The sequence below is a fragment of the Mizuhopecten yessoensis genome, unplaced genomic scaffold, assembly GCF_002113885.1.
Source record: "Mizuhopecten yessoensis strain PY_sf001 unplaced genomic scaffold, ASM211388v2 scaffold10745, whole genome shotgun sequence".
NCBI lineage: Eukaryota > Metazoa > Mollusca > Bivalvia > Pectinida > Pectinidae > Mizuhopecten > Mizuhopecten yessoensis.
The window spans coordinates 58,679-75,213 of NW_018408700.1; the positions used below are offsets into that span (position 1 = coordinate 58,679).

At 36.5% G+C, this 16,535-nt stretch overlaps 1 protein-coding gene across 3 annotated transcripts in view; it reads right to left on the reverse strand.

Moving 5' to 3' along the window:
• Nucleotides 1-380: 380 nt before the first annotated feature.
• The window catches only part of LOC110462085 (mycocerosic acid synthase-like), a 39,238-nt gene continuing 23,083 nt past the window's right edge, over nucleotides 381-16,535 (reverse strand). For all 3 annotated transcript variants that reach the window (XM_021515909.1, XM_021515911.1, XM_021515910.1), the window contains 6 exons: nucleotides 14,967-15,170; nucleotides 14,539-14,720; nucleotides 13,427-13,601; nucleotides 6,559-13,236; nucleotides 5,946-6,122; nucleotides 381-5,737 (listed from right to left, as the gene is read on the reverse strand). In XM_021515909.1, coding sequence (XP_021371584.1) covers nucleotides 5,610-5,737; nucleotides 5,946-6,122; nucleotides 6,559-13,236; nucleotides 13,427-13,601; nucleotides 14,539-14,720; nucleotides 14,967-15,170 — 7,544 coding nt within the window. In that variant the 3' untranslated portion in view covers nucleotides 381-5,609. The remainder of the gene's footprint in view (nucleotides 5,738-5,945; nucleotides 6,123-6,558; nucleotides 13,237-13,426; nucleotides 13,602-14,538; nucleotides 14,721-14,966; nucleotides 15,171-16,535) is intronic.

Consider the following 16,535-nt stretch of genomic DNA (forward strand, 5'->3'; position numbering starts at 1 on the left):
TGGCTGTCAAATTCAACAAATACCTAAACCCATCAAAAAATCACATGCATGACAGTAATATATACTTTTATACTCCACAAATGTTTAAAATATACTCCATAACATTTAAGTTGTGGAGTATAATATTTGAAAAATACTATTGCTATATTCAACCTTGACTTACTTTCGAAGTCACAGATTTGAGATGACCGTTTTCATGTTTTGGGGGTTTTGTTTTGTTTTCTTTTTCTTACATCTAATAGGAATACATTTATAAAATCGTGTATTCAAGTTAAGGTGCAAAATTTATATAATGTGAAAATACACCATCATCATGATCAAGAAACCGAAATATCACATCACTAGACGTTGATATAAAAAGAAAACAATAAAATAATATCTTGGTTATGCTGGTTTTATTTTATTTATGTTTTCAACATTATATGGGAATAAAATGGTCAACAAAATGTTAAGTACAAAATTTAAAATAATATGTTGTATATCAACACATCGTACAAAATTCATTTTAAAGATACAAAGAACGAGACTCAGAAAACAGAAAGTCCAAGAACATGCAACACTAGCTATTTAGAGGACATACCGTAGTCCTTATAATCTACATGATACAATGCATAACACATGCATTCCATTCTATGTATTCTGTCATAAATATATAAATCCATTTTAAATGCAATGCGTGTTAAGTATTTGAACCGACAAAAGTGAATCTTGTGTTCATTACACCAAGGCCGAAATATAGTTATTTGGTTATGACGCCATTTCTGTAATTGTCAATGTCTCGTTTTGTTTTTCGCTTAAAAAAACACCATGAATAGCTTTGAAGCAAATATCGAAGACAGGAAAACAATTTATTCGTCATTGACGTCCTGACACAGGCAACGCGTAATAGAATGTACCAAAATCCGTTCGTCTTAATCTTAGATCGTCATTTTATCATTTATTTCGCTGAATAGATATACTTCAGAGTGCCATTTACAACGTTATGGACATTAAAATCAATCTTATCTCAGAATGAATGTGTATTTTACCACCCAAATCGAACTTTAGAGGCTACACAATAAACAATTTTGCTGTTTCAAATTGCATTAAGAATTGTAAATATATTAATACAAATATAACTAATATCATATCCATACAGTAAAAGCTATTTAGATAAAACAAAACACATCTTGTACATTTCATTTTGATTTTTTTTTCTCTTATCAAAAATCATATTTGATATCAATCCTATAAAAAAAGTTATGAAAGTACATGTTAGTCATCGTTAAAACGTAAAGTATACAAGAGCCATTTTATTTTAACCATAAGATATCTTTACCCATCAGAAATTACTCAAATAAAACAGTTATTAAATAAATAAGTAATAAATAAAACAAAAAACAAGATGATAACCTTTTCCATTAGTATTTGTAAATCATACTTGATATCATTTAAACGATTGGTTATTGGAATAATGACGAGCCCTTCGTTTCATAAATCACCTAAATAATAAAAATAAAATAATTCCAAAAATACATTAATATACATGTATATCAAAAAATAATATGTTGGGACGAATCTAATAATGCGACGTTAAACGCGACTTCTAGATATTATTATAACTGTTAATTCCATCTTACCCATTGGACGGTTATTACACCATTCCCCCATTCACAATTACTAAAATTTCACAAATTTTATCTTATTTTAACGAGTAGTCATAGGTAAACTAGTTATTTGCAAAAATGACATCGAATAATTGAACCTTTCTAACAATTACTAGAAAGATCATTCAAACTCATATTCAGATGTTTCCATGAAAGTTTTATTACATTTGATTGTAATTTCCTCAGGCAACTCGGAAATATTCATTAAACATTTTTAAAGATCATAATACATTTTTTTTTAAATATAAGAAGGGTCAAAACACGTTTGCAAATTCTGACAGTAAAATACATTACAACATAAAAAAGATAAATAAACAAATCAAAAGAAAAATCACTGTGTTTGCTATTGCTACTAAAATCAGGCTTCGTTGATTACCAATTGATAACAACTTAAATCATATACATATTAATATAAAAGGTTATGCCATTTATATATTAGGTATTTTCGGGAAATTCTGACTTTCGGTTTATTCTCTAGATAATAAAACAGCCAAAAATAATATAGACCGCGAACTTTTGCACATTCTGTGTCAATCACGCACCTGAAACCTAAAGGCACAAAATGATTCTAACAAAAATAATATCACTGCTCTATTTTTTCAATAAATGAAATAAAGAAATGCACTGTTACTAACTCACTGAATTAGAGTCCGTCTCTGTGATAAGAAAATTGTCTTCTAAAGCTGCAGTATTTAGTATAATGGATTCAATTACAATATTGTGAATAAATCCTATGTCCAGAAATGATGTTTTCAATAAAAGTTAATACACAGTTGTTAATAAATGCTATGTTCAGCAATGATATTACAATTCAGCTGTGAATTAACAGCCATTCCGGAGTCAACTCCCGAACGGTAAAATTTGGCAACCACCTCTCTGAAGTCTAGGACGCTACTATGTTTGTGTATGTGACAAAAGCCGTTTTCCTTCAGGAATTGCATTTGACTTAACCAATTTGTATAAATTGTGTCGCTTGGACCAAATGCATTATTAGTTTTAGGATTGAGGCTAATTGTTCTCTTCTCTTTGATCATTGTCACAGTAAATATTGCCGTCCCAACGGGTTGTCTTGACAGAGGGACAGCTTGTCGGTGAATTAAAGAACACTATATGTATGCTTATATGTTTGATGCATACATTTACAGGCCATCTGTACACTTATAAAAGATTATAAATAAATTACTCTTGTATGTTCGTAATTCAATATTTTTAATCACAAGTGAAAGAGAACTTGTATGCTTAAAATCAGTTTAATAGAAAAATCAAATGCAATAACGACTCCTCATATATGCAATCTTCAAATGTTTGTTATCCAATGATCATCATACATTGTTGTTTGTATTCTTAATTGAAATCGGCCAGTCTAGTTATAAGACCTAACACTTATGGAGGTTTTTTTCATATTCGTCCGAAGTATCAATAGAAATGTATTGTTCATGGAAGTTATTTTATGAGCTTTTGCTCTGTAGATTAATCTGTAATTTACCTGACAATATTTGTATACATCTGTATGAACCATCCATGTTAACCAAGAAATACAAGGGAAGCCAATGCATAATTACTTGTTTTATGATTCGTTAATGAAAATAATCAAATTTGGAAAAATGAAAGACTTTGGACATTATTTCATCCTTTGAATCTGCACTAATGCAGCTTTTAAATTTAGGAACATGCTGCTGTTTCTTCGTTACGTAGATAAAAGAAATATCAACAGAGCTTTGATTCAGCGGTGTGTAAATAAGTCTTATCCTTGAAAAATAATGGACTTGGTCCAACCATAATGATTGAGTTGAGGCAATCTTAGGGGAAACTGATTTTGTCTTGTACACAAACATAGGAGTATCCCGAACATCAAAGAGGTGGTAGCAAAGATTTACCATTCTAGGATTGGCTTGTATCAATCCGGAATAGCTGTATGCTATGTTCAGAAATGACATTTTCAATTAAATTTAATACACAATTGTTAAAAAGATATTTTTTCAGAAATAGCATGTCTGATAAAAGTAAATACACAGCTCTTTATCAATGCTGTATTCAGAAATGAAAGTTATAACAAAAGTTTATAAAGTATATATAAAGTATAAATTACTCCGATACATCACTTATCTCGGTATAAAAATGTCATAACATTTACTCCGATATATCAGTAATACTGACTTATCATTAACTCCGATACATCACTTAACTCGACATATCACTTACTGTGACATAACACTTATTCCTACATATCACTTATCCCTCCATATCAGAAACTATGTCATATAATTTACTCCGACATATCAGTAATACTGACATATCTCTAACTCCGATACATCACTTACTTCGACATATCACTACTCCGACATATCAGTCACCCCGACATAGCACTTTCCCCGAAATATCAATTATTCATATATATCAATAACTCTGACTTATTTAATCCGACATATCACATATTCATGCATATCAATATCTCTCACTTATAATTTACTCCGACATTTCACTTATATTTCTACACATCAATAACTCTGACTTACCATTTACTCCGACAAATCACTACGCAGGACATACTCCTTACTCCGACATATTTCTCAGACTGACATATCACTTACTGCTACACATAATTAATTCCACTATTTCACTTACTACGACATATCACTAAGGCTGATATATCAATAACTCCGACATATCAATTACTTTGACACATCATTTACTCCGATATATCTCGCAGCTGATGTACCAATAACTCTGACATAACACTTACTCCGACATACCACTTACTCCGACGTATCACTAACACCTATACATCACTTACTATGCCAGCTCAATAAGTCTAACATATCACTAACTCCGACATATCACTTATTCTATATAACATAACAATAACTCCAGTATTTCACTTACTCTGACATATCAATAATTCCAACATATCACTTGCTTAGACATATCATTTAACTCTGACATATCAATTAACTCTGACATATCAATATAGCTCCAATATTTTACTAACTCTGACCTATCAATAACTCCGACATTTCACTTACTCAGACATGCTAATAATTCCGAGATATCATTTACAAAAATACTCATGCATTTCGAAGAGTTATAGCTTAATAAACGTATGTTTCTAACAAAAGACGACGTTTTGTGTTAAAATGTAAAACTGAAATATAATGAGACAATTGGGTATCAAAAACAAGCTCTGTCAGTTTAATAAAATGTAAAGCTAAGTGTACACTAAAAATATGCAACCTTGCAACTATAAAAACGCTTATTCATAAAATGAAATACGTGTCTCAATGATTTGAAAATATATCAAGAGAACACGACTCAGAATTAACAATATTCCATATTGTAACCACGTGATTCATTTCTAATATGGACGACTAAAAGAGATGTGAATACATTTTGTAAGTAGTTTATCTCTAATGAAATGAACATATGATCAGGTTTGAAGAAAAAAACACAGAGTATGACATGATTAGTTAAACTACTTTCTTGATATTGAACTTTTTCTTATCTTTACATGATTTCCCTCCGAATCCCACCGAACGTTTGTTTTAAGCAAGAATCAATATCACATGACATTTTGATATTTGTTTAATCTTTGGTTTCCGAAATTTCGCATCCGTGAATGTTTTCTTTTAGTGATTGAAAAAAACCTATTTTACCTTCTGAGCCTGTCAGTAACAACCGTTTACATGTACCAGTCATACATTTGTCAGGTAAAATCGTAAATATGTAAAATATTAAGTCAAATATTTTGTATATATATAAAATGTTTTTTTCACGATCACATGACTAGAATAACCATGTCCATGAGCTCTACTCTCAAAACGTTTACTTTAAAATGGGATTCTTATCATGTACAAAATATGAATTCATAAATAACGTTAATTACAAAAACACTCTCAACAGTAAATCAGTAGTACATTGGTTCAAAAGAGTACAAAATCAGCCATGTCCCTTTTTTAAATGTCATACTTAATTATCTTCCCCGACTCGTTGCAGTTCCTTTACCAAACAGTCCACCATACCCTGACACAATCGTTGATCAGGTGTCATGAATGTGTATAATCTTTTCTTAGTTCTCACCAGCAGCGTCTCCAATCCTATAAAAAGTTTTGCAAGTACTTGTTAGTCATCTATTAACGTACAGTATACGAAAGTCGTTATAATTTAACATGACCATAAAAAATTACTCAAATAAAAAAATAAAAATGTGTATTTAAATAAATGAATAATATATCAAAAGCAAAATGATACGTTTCTTTCATAAGTGACAGTTTAAATATTTAGGACAAAACCAAAACGTATTACCGTTGTAGACGGTCCTTTCAACTTTCAAAATGTCTCCCGCTTCGATCTCCCGTGAGTATTTATCATGTAGCTTATTCCAACGCAGTAGGGTTCGAACAGAGTCTCCTTCCTTCCCACGACACACTGAGAGTTGGACAGTGTGATTCCAACCTTTCCTCGTTTGCTTGACAAACTGACCTGTAACAGTGTTCATACCTAACTAAAGTAGTTACCAGTGTAAAGAAATATTTTGCATAAACTATACGATATCAAATTATATGCATCTTTACTTTGGTCTGCATGCTCGCATTTTATACTGCTCATCACTGAACTTTTGCAAGAGAACGAGTCGTGATAGAATGACGTTATAATAATGGCTTTGGTTTATATTGATTTTAAATGACAATTCGGTAATATGGACAATCGGTAAATGAAACGCATTTTGACATTTTATTAGGAAATAATCAGTGAATGATAATTTCATGGCCAGGAAGAGTATTTGCAGTCTTAAAAATGCTTAAATAACTGTTATTTACATGCATTGCCAGAGTTTTGTTATTTTGCTCATGTAATCAAGCTAATGTGAGCTTTAGTTTCATGTTACTTGTGTTCAAAAGAAATATACAATTCTTACCCGATTGGATTGCTTGTTTCTCTTGCCGAAATTGAGTTTTCGACTCAGATTTCTTTATTTGCATGGTTTTCACATTGTCGTTGATTCTTGGTGCTAGGGGAAGTTTCATTACCTCTGTCGTCTGTGCCATCTCCTGTACATTGGAAACAGGGTGATCTATAAAGAATTCTAGTATAAAGACCAAATTCTTCAAGAGAAGACCGGCTTTTGTTTCGTCTATTACCAGTGTGCTGTACTCGAGCTCCAATTGCATTTTCTTGTTCGCTCGATCGTTCCACACTATTAGAACCGTTTCGTGACCATGACCTGGTGAAACGGCTTTCAGTACTTTGACAGATCCGTCATTTGTGTCAAAATTTGCTTTGCCTGAGTCTCTGAAATTCACTTTGTGTCTGAATACAGAAGCAGGATCTACTTTCTGTGCTACTTCTGCTTCTAGTAGTTCCAAAGGAAACAAACTGTTTGCCATGACGGATCGAATTCGTTTTGCATTTTCTGTCAAAAGGTTTTGCAACTGAGTTTCCGACTGGAGTGTCAAAAATAATGGCACGGTGTTTATAAGACACCCTATTTCTTTTTGAAGTTGTGGAAAGTGCATTCTCATGTCTACAACGGTAAGAACTGCTACTGTTTCTATACCGAGTACGGAATGTAGAAGACATTGGTAAGCTGTTACTATCAACTGAAAAAGGGTGATTTTGTTGCTACCAACGAACTGAGTCAACCTGGTGAGAAGCTGTTGTGGAAGCGGTTGGTTCATCGTCGAAACATGTTCCGCATCCAATTTCATTTCGTAAGAAGACAAAAATGACATTGAAGTGATGTTGTCAGGTATATTTTCTTTCCAATATGCTGTCAAAGCTGCGTGTTGCTGGCTGAGACGGTTGTTTACCAATGACACTATGTCTGGTGTTGATGCAACTGTGGGTGGTATTCCTGGTAATTCACTGAGCAATTGCATTTCTTCGACGGCCAACATTACAGAGGTCATGTCAAATGTGATGTGTGAAAATACGATTCTAATGAGAGCTCCGTTGCTTTTATTCTCGAATAAGAGCCTTAGTGGAAGTTGAGATGCCGGATCAAAGGTATACATGTCTAAATCTGAGGGTATGTAATCGTCGGTCATAACGGTCCCTCTTTGAACCTCTCTCACATCTGGTGCTATTTCGTCTTGGGGTAATACTTTTCTGGTATATATTTGATTACCTTCGTTATCAAAGCTGGGAATAAATCGAGTTCGCAACGATGGATGCTTGTTGACAACATGTGTGAGGATAGCTTCCCAAAGATTTTTGTCTGCAAACCTCCCAGACACCTCGAAGTCAACATAGATGAACCTGCGTAGCAAGACAGGATATTTTTCGACATCCTTGAAGTAGTTCTTCTCCATGTATGTAAGACCATTTGTCACTGCTGATTCTGTGTCGACGTTTTCAACATTTCTTGCTTTCCTCTTGTTTCTTTTTATGTAGTTTACTACTTCTCCAATGGTGGTTTCATCAGATAGGAGAAATACAATTGGAATTGTACAGGTTGTGGCGTCATTGATAGTACTCACAAAGGTCATGGCGACCATGGAATCTATTCCTAGCTGCGATATTGGAGTAGATCTGTCCATCAGGTCGGCGCCCACAGCAAACACTCGTGATGCTACATCTATCACAAAACCTGTGATACCCTCATCGCTGTCCAAGTCGATACTGTTCTCTGTTGCTGCCTGAATGTTACCTCTACTTGTGTTACCGATCACTCTTTTAAAACGTTTTCTCATTCTGTCCAGGGACGCATCTGAGAATTGTCTGTTCACGAAAGACCATTTGAATACACCAGCTATTATTTGATTGCCCTCTGACATGATCATTCTCTCAAGAGTGTCAATGATCTTTGTGACGCCAAGAAACATGTATCCAATTTTCTCCAGTTCTTCATTGGCTGTGGCCATTCCAACAGATAGTGGTCCCCAGTTGACACTCAATCCAGGTAGCCCATTTGTAGCTCTGTAATGTGCTATTGAATCCATAAAGGCATTTCCGGCACTGTAGTTACTTTGGCCTTTATTTCCAAACACGGAGGCAATTGAGGAGTGAAGAATGAAAAAGTCGAGATCATATCGTTTGGAAACGGTATGGATATTCCAGCTCCCGAGGACTTTAGGCAGCAATACCTTTCTGAGGGTAACATGAGTTTGCTTTGTGAACAAGGCGTCATCTAGAACAGCTCCGCCGTGGAATATTCCTTTCACGTTTTGCTTTCCAAACATGCAATCGATCATATCAAAAGCTTCTTGAAGTGATTTGACATTTGTTATGTCTGCTGGAATCGCTTTTATAATCGCCGAAGTAGTTTCTTCCAGTTTTGCTATTTTCCCGAGGGTGTTGTTTTTTGGATGCGATCTTGATAGAGTGACGATTCGTCCAGCGCCAGACTGAGCAAGGTACTTGACAATTTCCCAACCTAAACCTGTTAAGCCACCTATAATTATGTAGCAACTGTTTCTCCGGAAAAGTTGTTTTTTCTTTACCTTTACTCTTTTGATTCTCTGTTTTGTTTCTTTCAAATCCACAACTGTTGCAGCTGTCGTTGCGTTTTCGTCAGAGTTTTTCATCTTTGGCAATTTCTTACGAAGCCATTGGGCAACTTTAGGGACTGTTTCACTGAGAAATTTTCTATCGAGCATTTCCTCGCTCCTTAGTATCCTGAATGAGACTGCATCGTGGTTCTTCTTTGCTGACTGCCAGTCGGATTTTGTCGTAAACATATCAATTGACAATAAGGTGTGTACACCCTCAACTCTGATCAATATGTTTTCCAGCGTCGTGATATCTGAGGTTGTTAGAATCACAACGGTAGAAGCTGCTTTGCAGTGATGGTGACTGTCAGAATTCAGGAAACTGTCTAGAGATGCTATGGTTACCTGACTTGCCACCGGTTTCGAGAGCATCGTGCGTAGTACTTCACCGGAAAAAACATTTTGGTCAGTAAGAATGAGCGTTTTCCCTTTGAGGATATGATCCTTCATCGGCCATAGAAGAGAAGACATCCGTAAGAGCCCTGGTTTGTAATTTGGGAGGTCGTCAATTCTCATCGTGCAACCTTCTGGCACCTCAACTATACTTTGCAAGCTGAATATCGAGCACGAAACATACGTTCCTTCTATCGATTTTTCACTGGAATGTTTGATAAGTTTGCCAGAAACCTCAAATGTGATAATATCGAATCCATCGCCTTTTTCCTTTATCCATACTGGAATGTCATTTTCTGCAGATTGCAATGTCAACGGAAACATTTTCCAGTCATGCAAGACAGCTGTTTCGACTTCCATTAGTAGCTTGTCTAGTTTTGTTTCAGGATTTTGAAGTAAGCAAAATTTCTCCTGAATATCATTTGGACTATATGCTTTCACATGAACCTGATCAGTATTTTCAAGTGATATCCATCTATATTCTCCCGGCTGATCCTGTAATTTGACCAACCGGTTAGAGTACATAATCCTTTCGGTAACTAAAATTTCAGCTTCAGAGCAAAGCTGAGGAGCCTGGAACACAAGTAGGTCCCTGATGGAGGAACAGCAAAGCTCTAGGGAAACATGTCTGTCAATCAAAGTTAGTAGTAACGGATACTCCAGAACTATCGTCCTCGTCATTCCCCATAATTCGGATCCTATGACATTTTTCACACAGTTGTGCGACTTATCAATCGACTGTGTTCGTTCAGTAATAATGAGAACCGGTATTTCCCTTTTCATTTTCACCAGCAGCTGACATATTTGCAGCAATGTAGAAGCATTTTGAAACACCCTCCGCATGACATCTTCTCCGGTAAGTTTTTCTAGCTTTTCATCTTTTTCAGCTGACAAAATAATCGACTGCACAACTTGCGTATTCTTTTGTAAGTGACATGTCAGAATGTCTTCGAAATGTGTGTCATACGTTGGAATATGAAGAAATGACATCTCTTTGATTTCCAAACCAAGTATTTCTGCATCGTCAGGTTTACTAGAAACTACGATCGAGATGAGAGGTACATCTGACACATTACGATCAACTATTTTGACAGCTTTCTTTTCTATTTCCTCCCATTGTAATTGGTACATGCATTCTTGTTCATCCGTATCAGTAGCTCCAATGCAAAGAATAAAAAGGTTTCTCACCTCTGCTACAACTCTTCCATCTTCTGTCAAAAGTAAAGCGTTGTATCGTATTATGTCTTTTGTTTGGTATACCAATGAGGTAAAAACAACCATGTTCTTCTCTGGTGTTTGCCGGATCACAATGCTTTCAATCCCTCCTGGCAGAGGTGTAGTACCGGCGTCGACCTCTAAATCCAAGATCACAACTGTTTGCAAAAGACCATCCAATATCGAGGGATGCAAGTTTGTAGAGCTGATATCTTTGAAAATGGAATCGGACACTGTCATATTGACAAGACATTCAGCATCAGACTTAACACAGTCTCTCAAAATTTGCAAATCCTTGCCATATCCAAACCCAAGTCTGTTGAGATTCTGGTAGGTTTGCGAGGCCGATTGATATGTTTTGCATCTTTTTCGAATCGTTTCTAAATCTACCGTGTCTAGGTAGGCCATCTTTCTCTTGCATATTTGACATTCGGCGACGATTTCTTTGTTTTTGTAAATGCTCATGGACAGTTCGTCTTGGAACTTCTTGACGGATACCTCCGCTGTGCAGGCTTCCCCTTTTCTTAAACTGAGTGGTTTGATGAATTGTGCTGCGATACTGATATCTTTCTGGCTTTGGTTCTTGAATGTTGCCTTACAAACCTCTATAGCAACGTCGATATAAAACGCACCAGGGACCAGGATAGTACCGGAAACAACGTGTTGATACACGAACCAGGTTGTTGATGGCGATATATTAACTTTAAACTGTATTTCGTCACCTCCTGATCTTTCCACGAAAAGATGATTTGGACCAGTGGATTGAACTCCATCGTATTTTAAAGTAGTTGCATCTGATTGGAAAAACAACTTTGCCAGATTGAATAGTGATTTTGGAATGTCTGTCAGATTGCCATCAGCTACAACATGTAGCCAGTGTGGGTCGATACCGTGTCTGTATAGTTCCATCAGGGAAAGCTGCATCATATTCCATTCTCTCCCCGCAGTAATAGAAGGTAACGAAGTAGCATTCTGGTTTCCGACTATATCTCCAAGATGGAAACGCAGTACAGGCCTTGGTCCTATTTCCAAGTAAATATTGAAGTTTGTCTTTACATGTGCCCTTGTAATCGCGTGCTGGAATAAGACAGGCTGTCTGACGTTTTTCCTCCAATATTCCGAAGAAGCAAAATCCTTCTTGTTTGCTTTTTCTCCCGTGACTGTTGAAATCAAAGTGCACTTAGGTTCTGATCTTTTGAGTCCAGTTAGGCTGATTTCTAATTCTTCACTGGCAGTCTCCATGTGGTGACTATGGTAGGCGCACTGCACATCTAGACGACGAATGTGAAATTTGTCTTCGATGCGTGTGTCATTTCTCAGAACGTGTATGACTTCATCAATGGCATCTGTATCCCCTGATAGTGTGCATGATTTTGCACTATTGTAAACAGCAATGTTAACTTTGTCTTTGTACTTCTTGCAAACACTGGCTACAATAGCGACGTAACAATTACTGATTACAAGCATTGATCCTCCAGTAGCTTTTGCCAGCATAACCGACCGTTGGTAAATGACCTTGACCGCGTCTGCAAGGGACAGGACACCAGCTGTATATGCCGCTGCCACCTCCCCAACTGATTGTCCAACAATGATATCTGGATATATTCCAAAATGGTTCCAAAGCTTGGTAAGTGCAACTTGACACGTGAAAATTGCCAGATGTCCTTTCAAAGGATCTAGGGCATCAAATCCGTCTGTCATCATTTGGAGTATCGACCATCCAGCTAAGGGCGTCAGGATATTGTCTATGCTTTTGACTGTGTCTTTGAATATATGTTCTTTCTTCAGTAGTTCCTGACACATCCCTGTCCATGTCGTGCCGACGCCACAGAATACAAAGATTACATTCGGTCTGGAAAAACCTGTTGGTTTCAGTGATGTAAGTGTATGTAGTTGCTCGTCGCACCCTCTTTCAACGTCTTCTTTTGTGCATGCTTGCAATGCAACACGGTATGGATAATGGTCGCGTCTGCATGTTGATGTATACGAAACATCTTCTACACAATATTTCGCTTTGTGTATGTTTCGTTTCAGATGGAATAAGTTGTTTTTAAGAGACGTAATATCACTACCCGAAATAGTGACGATATGATTTTCTTTTTTACTCTTGAGTTCCTTGACAGCCGTATAATGGTGTTGTTTGATGATCGCATGACTGTTCGTTCCTCCAAATCCAAATGAATTTACACAGGCTACTCTTCCTATCCCTGTACATGGCCATGATGTCATATTATGTGGAACGACCAACCAATATTTTTCAAATTCGATATTTGGATTAGGATTTTTAAAGTGTAGGGACGGAACAATATTACCGTGATCCATCATCAAGAGGACCTTGATTAGTCCGGCTACTCCAGCAGCGGACTCCAGGTGGCCTATGTTCGTCTTCACCGACCCAAGGAAAACATTTTGCCTATAATGTCCTCCCTGCTGTTTTTCAGCAAAGAATTTTCCAAGTGTATTCGCCTCTATCGGGTCACCAACAGGAGTTCCTGTTCCTGTTAACATTACAAAACGTTTTTAAAAATGATAATATAAAATTCATATATATATATATTAATTTCTTGGCAAGCAATGATATATTTTTAAAAATACACCATCCTTTTTATCCAACTATAAAAGGACATCTTCATTCAGAAAGCAGGACGCTGCCATTCTTTCCATTGTATTGAATAGCTAGCAACTTACCATGCGCCTCAATATAGGAGATGTCTTCAGGATTAACGCCTTTATCAGCATAGAGTTTATGAAGGAGATTGCGTTGCTGGAGACCGGAGGGAGCAGTGATAGGTGTCATTGTCCGTCCGTCTTGATTGCATGCTGTTGCTATAGACGCCCATATCTTGTTGCCATCAAGTAATGCCTGAAATGCAACGGCGCAACTTTTTCATTTTTTAAATTTCTATTCCATATACTTGACACTATGAAGAAGATACGGATTTGCCTGTCCGTCCGACTTTCCTTCTATCCGAATGCCGTCCGTCCCAAAATTTTGTCCGAGGCATACCATATATAACATTTCATCTGGAACAGCCATATTTATGTAGGTACATCTTTATATTGAGGAGTGTCAAGTGCAGACAGGACCTGTGACATAGGGTTTGACCTTTGACCTCAAACTTTAAAACGTTAGTCTGGGCATATCTTCTAAACTATGTCACCTGGAGTAACCAGATATGGAATGCAAGTATATCTTGGGATAGCAGAGTGTCATAGTACAATGCTTTGACCTTGTCCATATCTTCAAATTTGGTATGCATGTATTTCTTAGCTGGGAGAGTGTAGGGTACAATAATTATATCACGGTTTACCTATATACCGAGATAAGTGTATAGGTTGCTAAATAAAGAAATCATTACCGGTGGGAGACAATGCGTTGCCCTTCAATAATATGCCTTGTTTAACATGACATTGTAATACATGTAGTTCGGATTCAGCTTAAACTGGTTTCATCGTACGTGTGAACATATAAACACTACAGAACAGGATAGATACTGTTTACATCCATATACTGTTTTAAGGTTGCATTACGTCAAAACGATACACTGGATTCAATATCTATAAACGGACAGTACATATTGGGATAATGTGGTGTATGTGATCCTTTTAATCTCATATACAAGTGTAGTTCAAGTTATAGGCTGTGATGTTTCGGAAAGATAACAAATTAAAGTAACCCTTGTATGACATCACCATCAGTAGACACATTCTCCATACGAAAGCAGTTGCTGCGTGGTAGCACAATCCTAAGTAAACAAACAAATTATTGGAATCGTTAAGACATGAAATTAAATGCCTACCTGCTTTTTGGTTTTTAAAATGACAATTCCACATCCCTCTCCTCTTGCGTAGCCATCAGCTTTGTCAGAAAACGTCTGACATTGCCCAGTAGGTGATACCATCCGGGCTTTGCTGAGTGGAACAAATATGTCAGGGTATAGGATACTGTTGACACCGCCACAGATGACAGCATTGCATTCTCCTGTGGTACATAACGTTACTGTTAATACGGAGCCCTTGAGGATATTCTGATATATGTTTTCCTCAGCAGAAAACAAAAGGTTATTTTTTCAAGCATTAATAACTCCCTCAAAACCATATCATCAAGCGTGTATGATAAATGTGTTTAATATTCTTGTTGGGTATCATGACCTGATTAATATCGGCCAAAGAAATAACAACGTTTTCCTCGTAAAATACAAATAAATCTATGATGAAAAATGCTCACCTGTCTTTAGGGCCTGTGAGCCTATATGGATAGCTACCAGTGCTGAGGAACAGGCGGTGTCAAGGGTGATGGAGGGTCCCAGCAGGTTGTACGTGTAGGATACTCTTGCCGACGCGATGCTTGGTGACGTCCCTGTTAGGCTGTAGTTATTCATCGTTTTCAGATCAGTGCCAGTGCCACCCTTATAGTCATCATTCATCATACCTGACGTCACAGCATAAACAAATATTATATAGGATATTTGTTACTTTATTTCTTTATGTGTTTTTTGTCTAAAGAGCTCCATACTAATATAACAAAATTGTTTGTTTTGGTTTTTGTTTTCAAAAAAGCTCATTTTGACTGGTATATACATCGGAGAGAAGACAATAGCACACAAAAGTTTGCTATTTTCAGATAGGCCTTATTAAAAAAAAAAATGACCACATAGCCTTCAACGTTGAAAACAGAATCAGCTCCCAGAGTGATGCATGGATATAGTCACAGTGGAATCAGAATAAATACATGTTTACTACAGCTGTCTTTATACAAACACATCCAAGTATTCTACATTTTGAATTATATCTTAAACTCTGTCTCCGAACAGGTGTAAAATACCCATTTATGGTAACATTTTAGCACTACTATAATGGTCTCGATGATTGTACATTGTACCTTCGTTTGTCTTACGGTATAATTATTAACGTCTATAAAAAGGCCGTTTTATGCTGCTTTAAAACTTTTCTAAAACTTAAAAAAATCAATGCTAGTTAGAAACACATCTGAAATGTACAATACAGACCCTTTATTCTAATGTAGTGAAACGTCAAACCCATGTAAACGCCTGTGTTGTACCCTTGGATGTACTGCCTATAGACAACACTGTGCAAGTCATTGATAACATGCCTATTTATACCCTTGTATAATTCCCCTGTGTAAATCATTGATACCCTGCCTATTTATACCCCTGTACAAGTCATTGATACCCTGTCTATTTATACCCTTGTGTAATTCCCCTTTGTAAGTCATTGATTCCCTGCCTATTTATACACCTGTGCAAGTCATTGATACCCTGCCTGCTATATAAACCCCTGTATTGTACCCTTGAATGAACTGCCTATATCATACTCCTGTGTATGTCATTGATTCCCTACCTATTTATACCCCTGTGTAAGTCATTGATACCTTAACTATGTTTACCCCTGTGTAAGTCATTGATACCTTAACTATGTTTACCCCTGTGTAAGTCATTGATACCCTGCCTATATATACCCCTGTATTGTACCCTGCGTAATTCATTGATACCCTACCTATTTATACCCCTGTGGAAGTCAGTGATACCCTGCCTATATTAACCCCTGTATTGTACCCATGGATGAACTGCCTATATCATACCCCTGTGTAAGTCACTGATCCCCTACCTATTTATACCCCTGTGTAAACCATTGATACCCTACCTATTTATACCCCTGGGTAAGTCATTGATACTCTATGTATACCCCTGTGTAAGTCATTGATACCCTACCTATATCATACCCCTGTGTAAGTCATTGGTACCCTATCTATGTATACACATGTGTAAGTCATTGA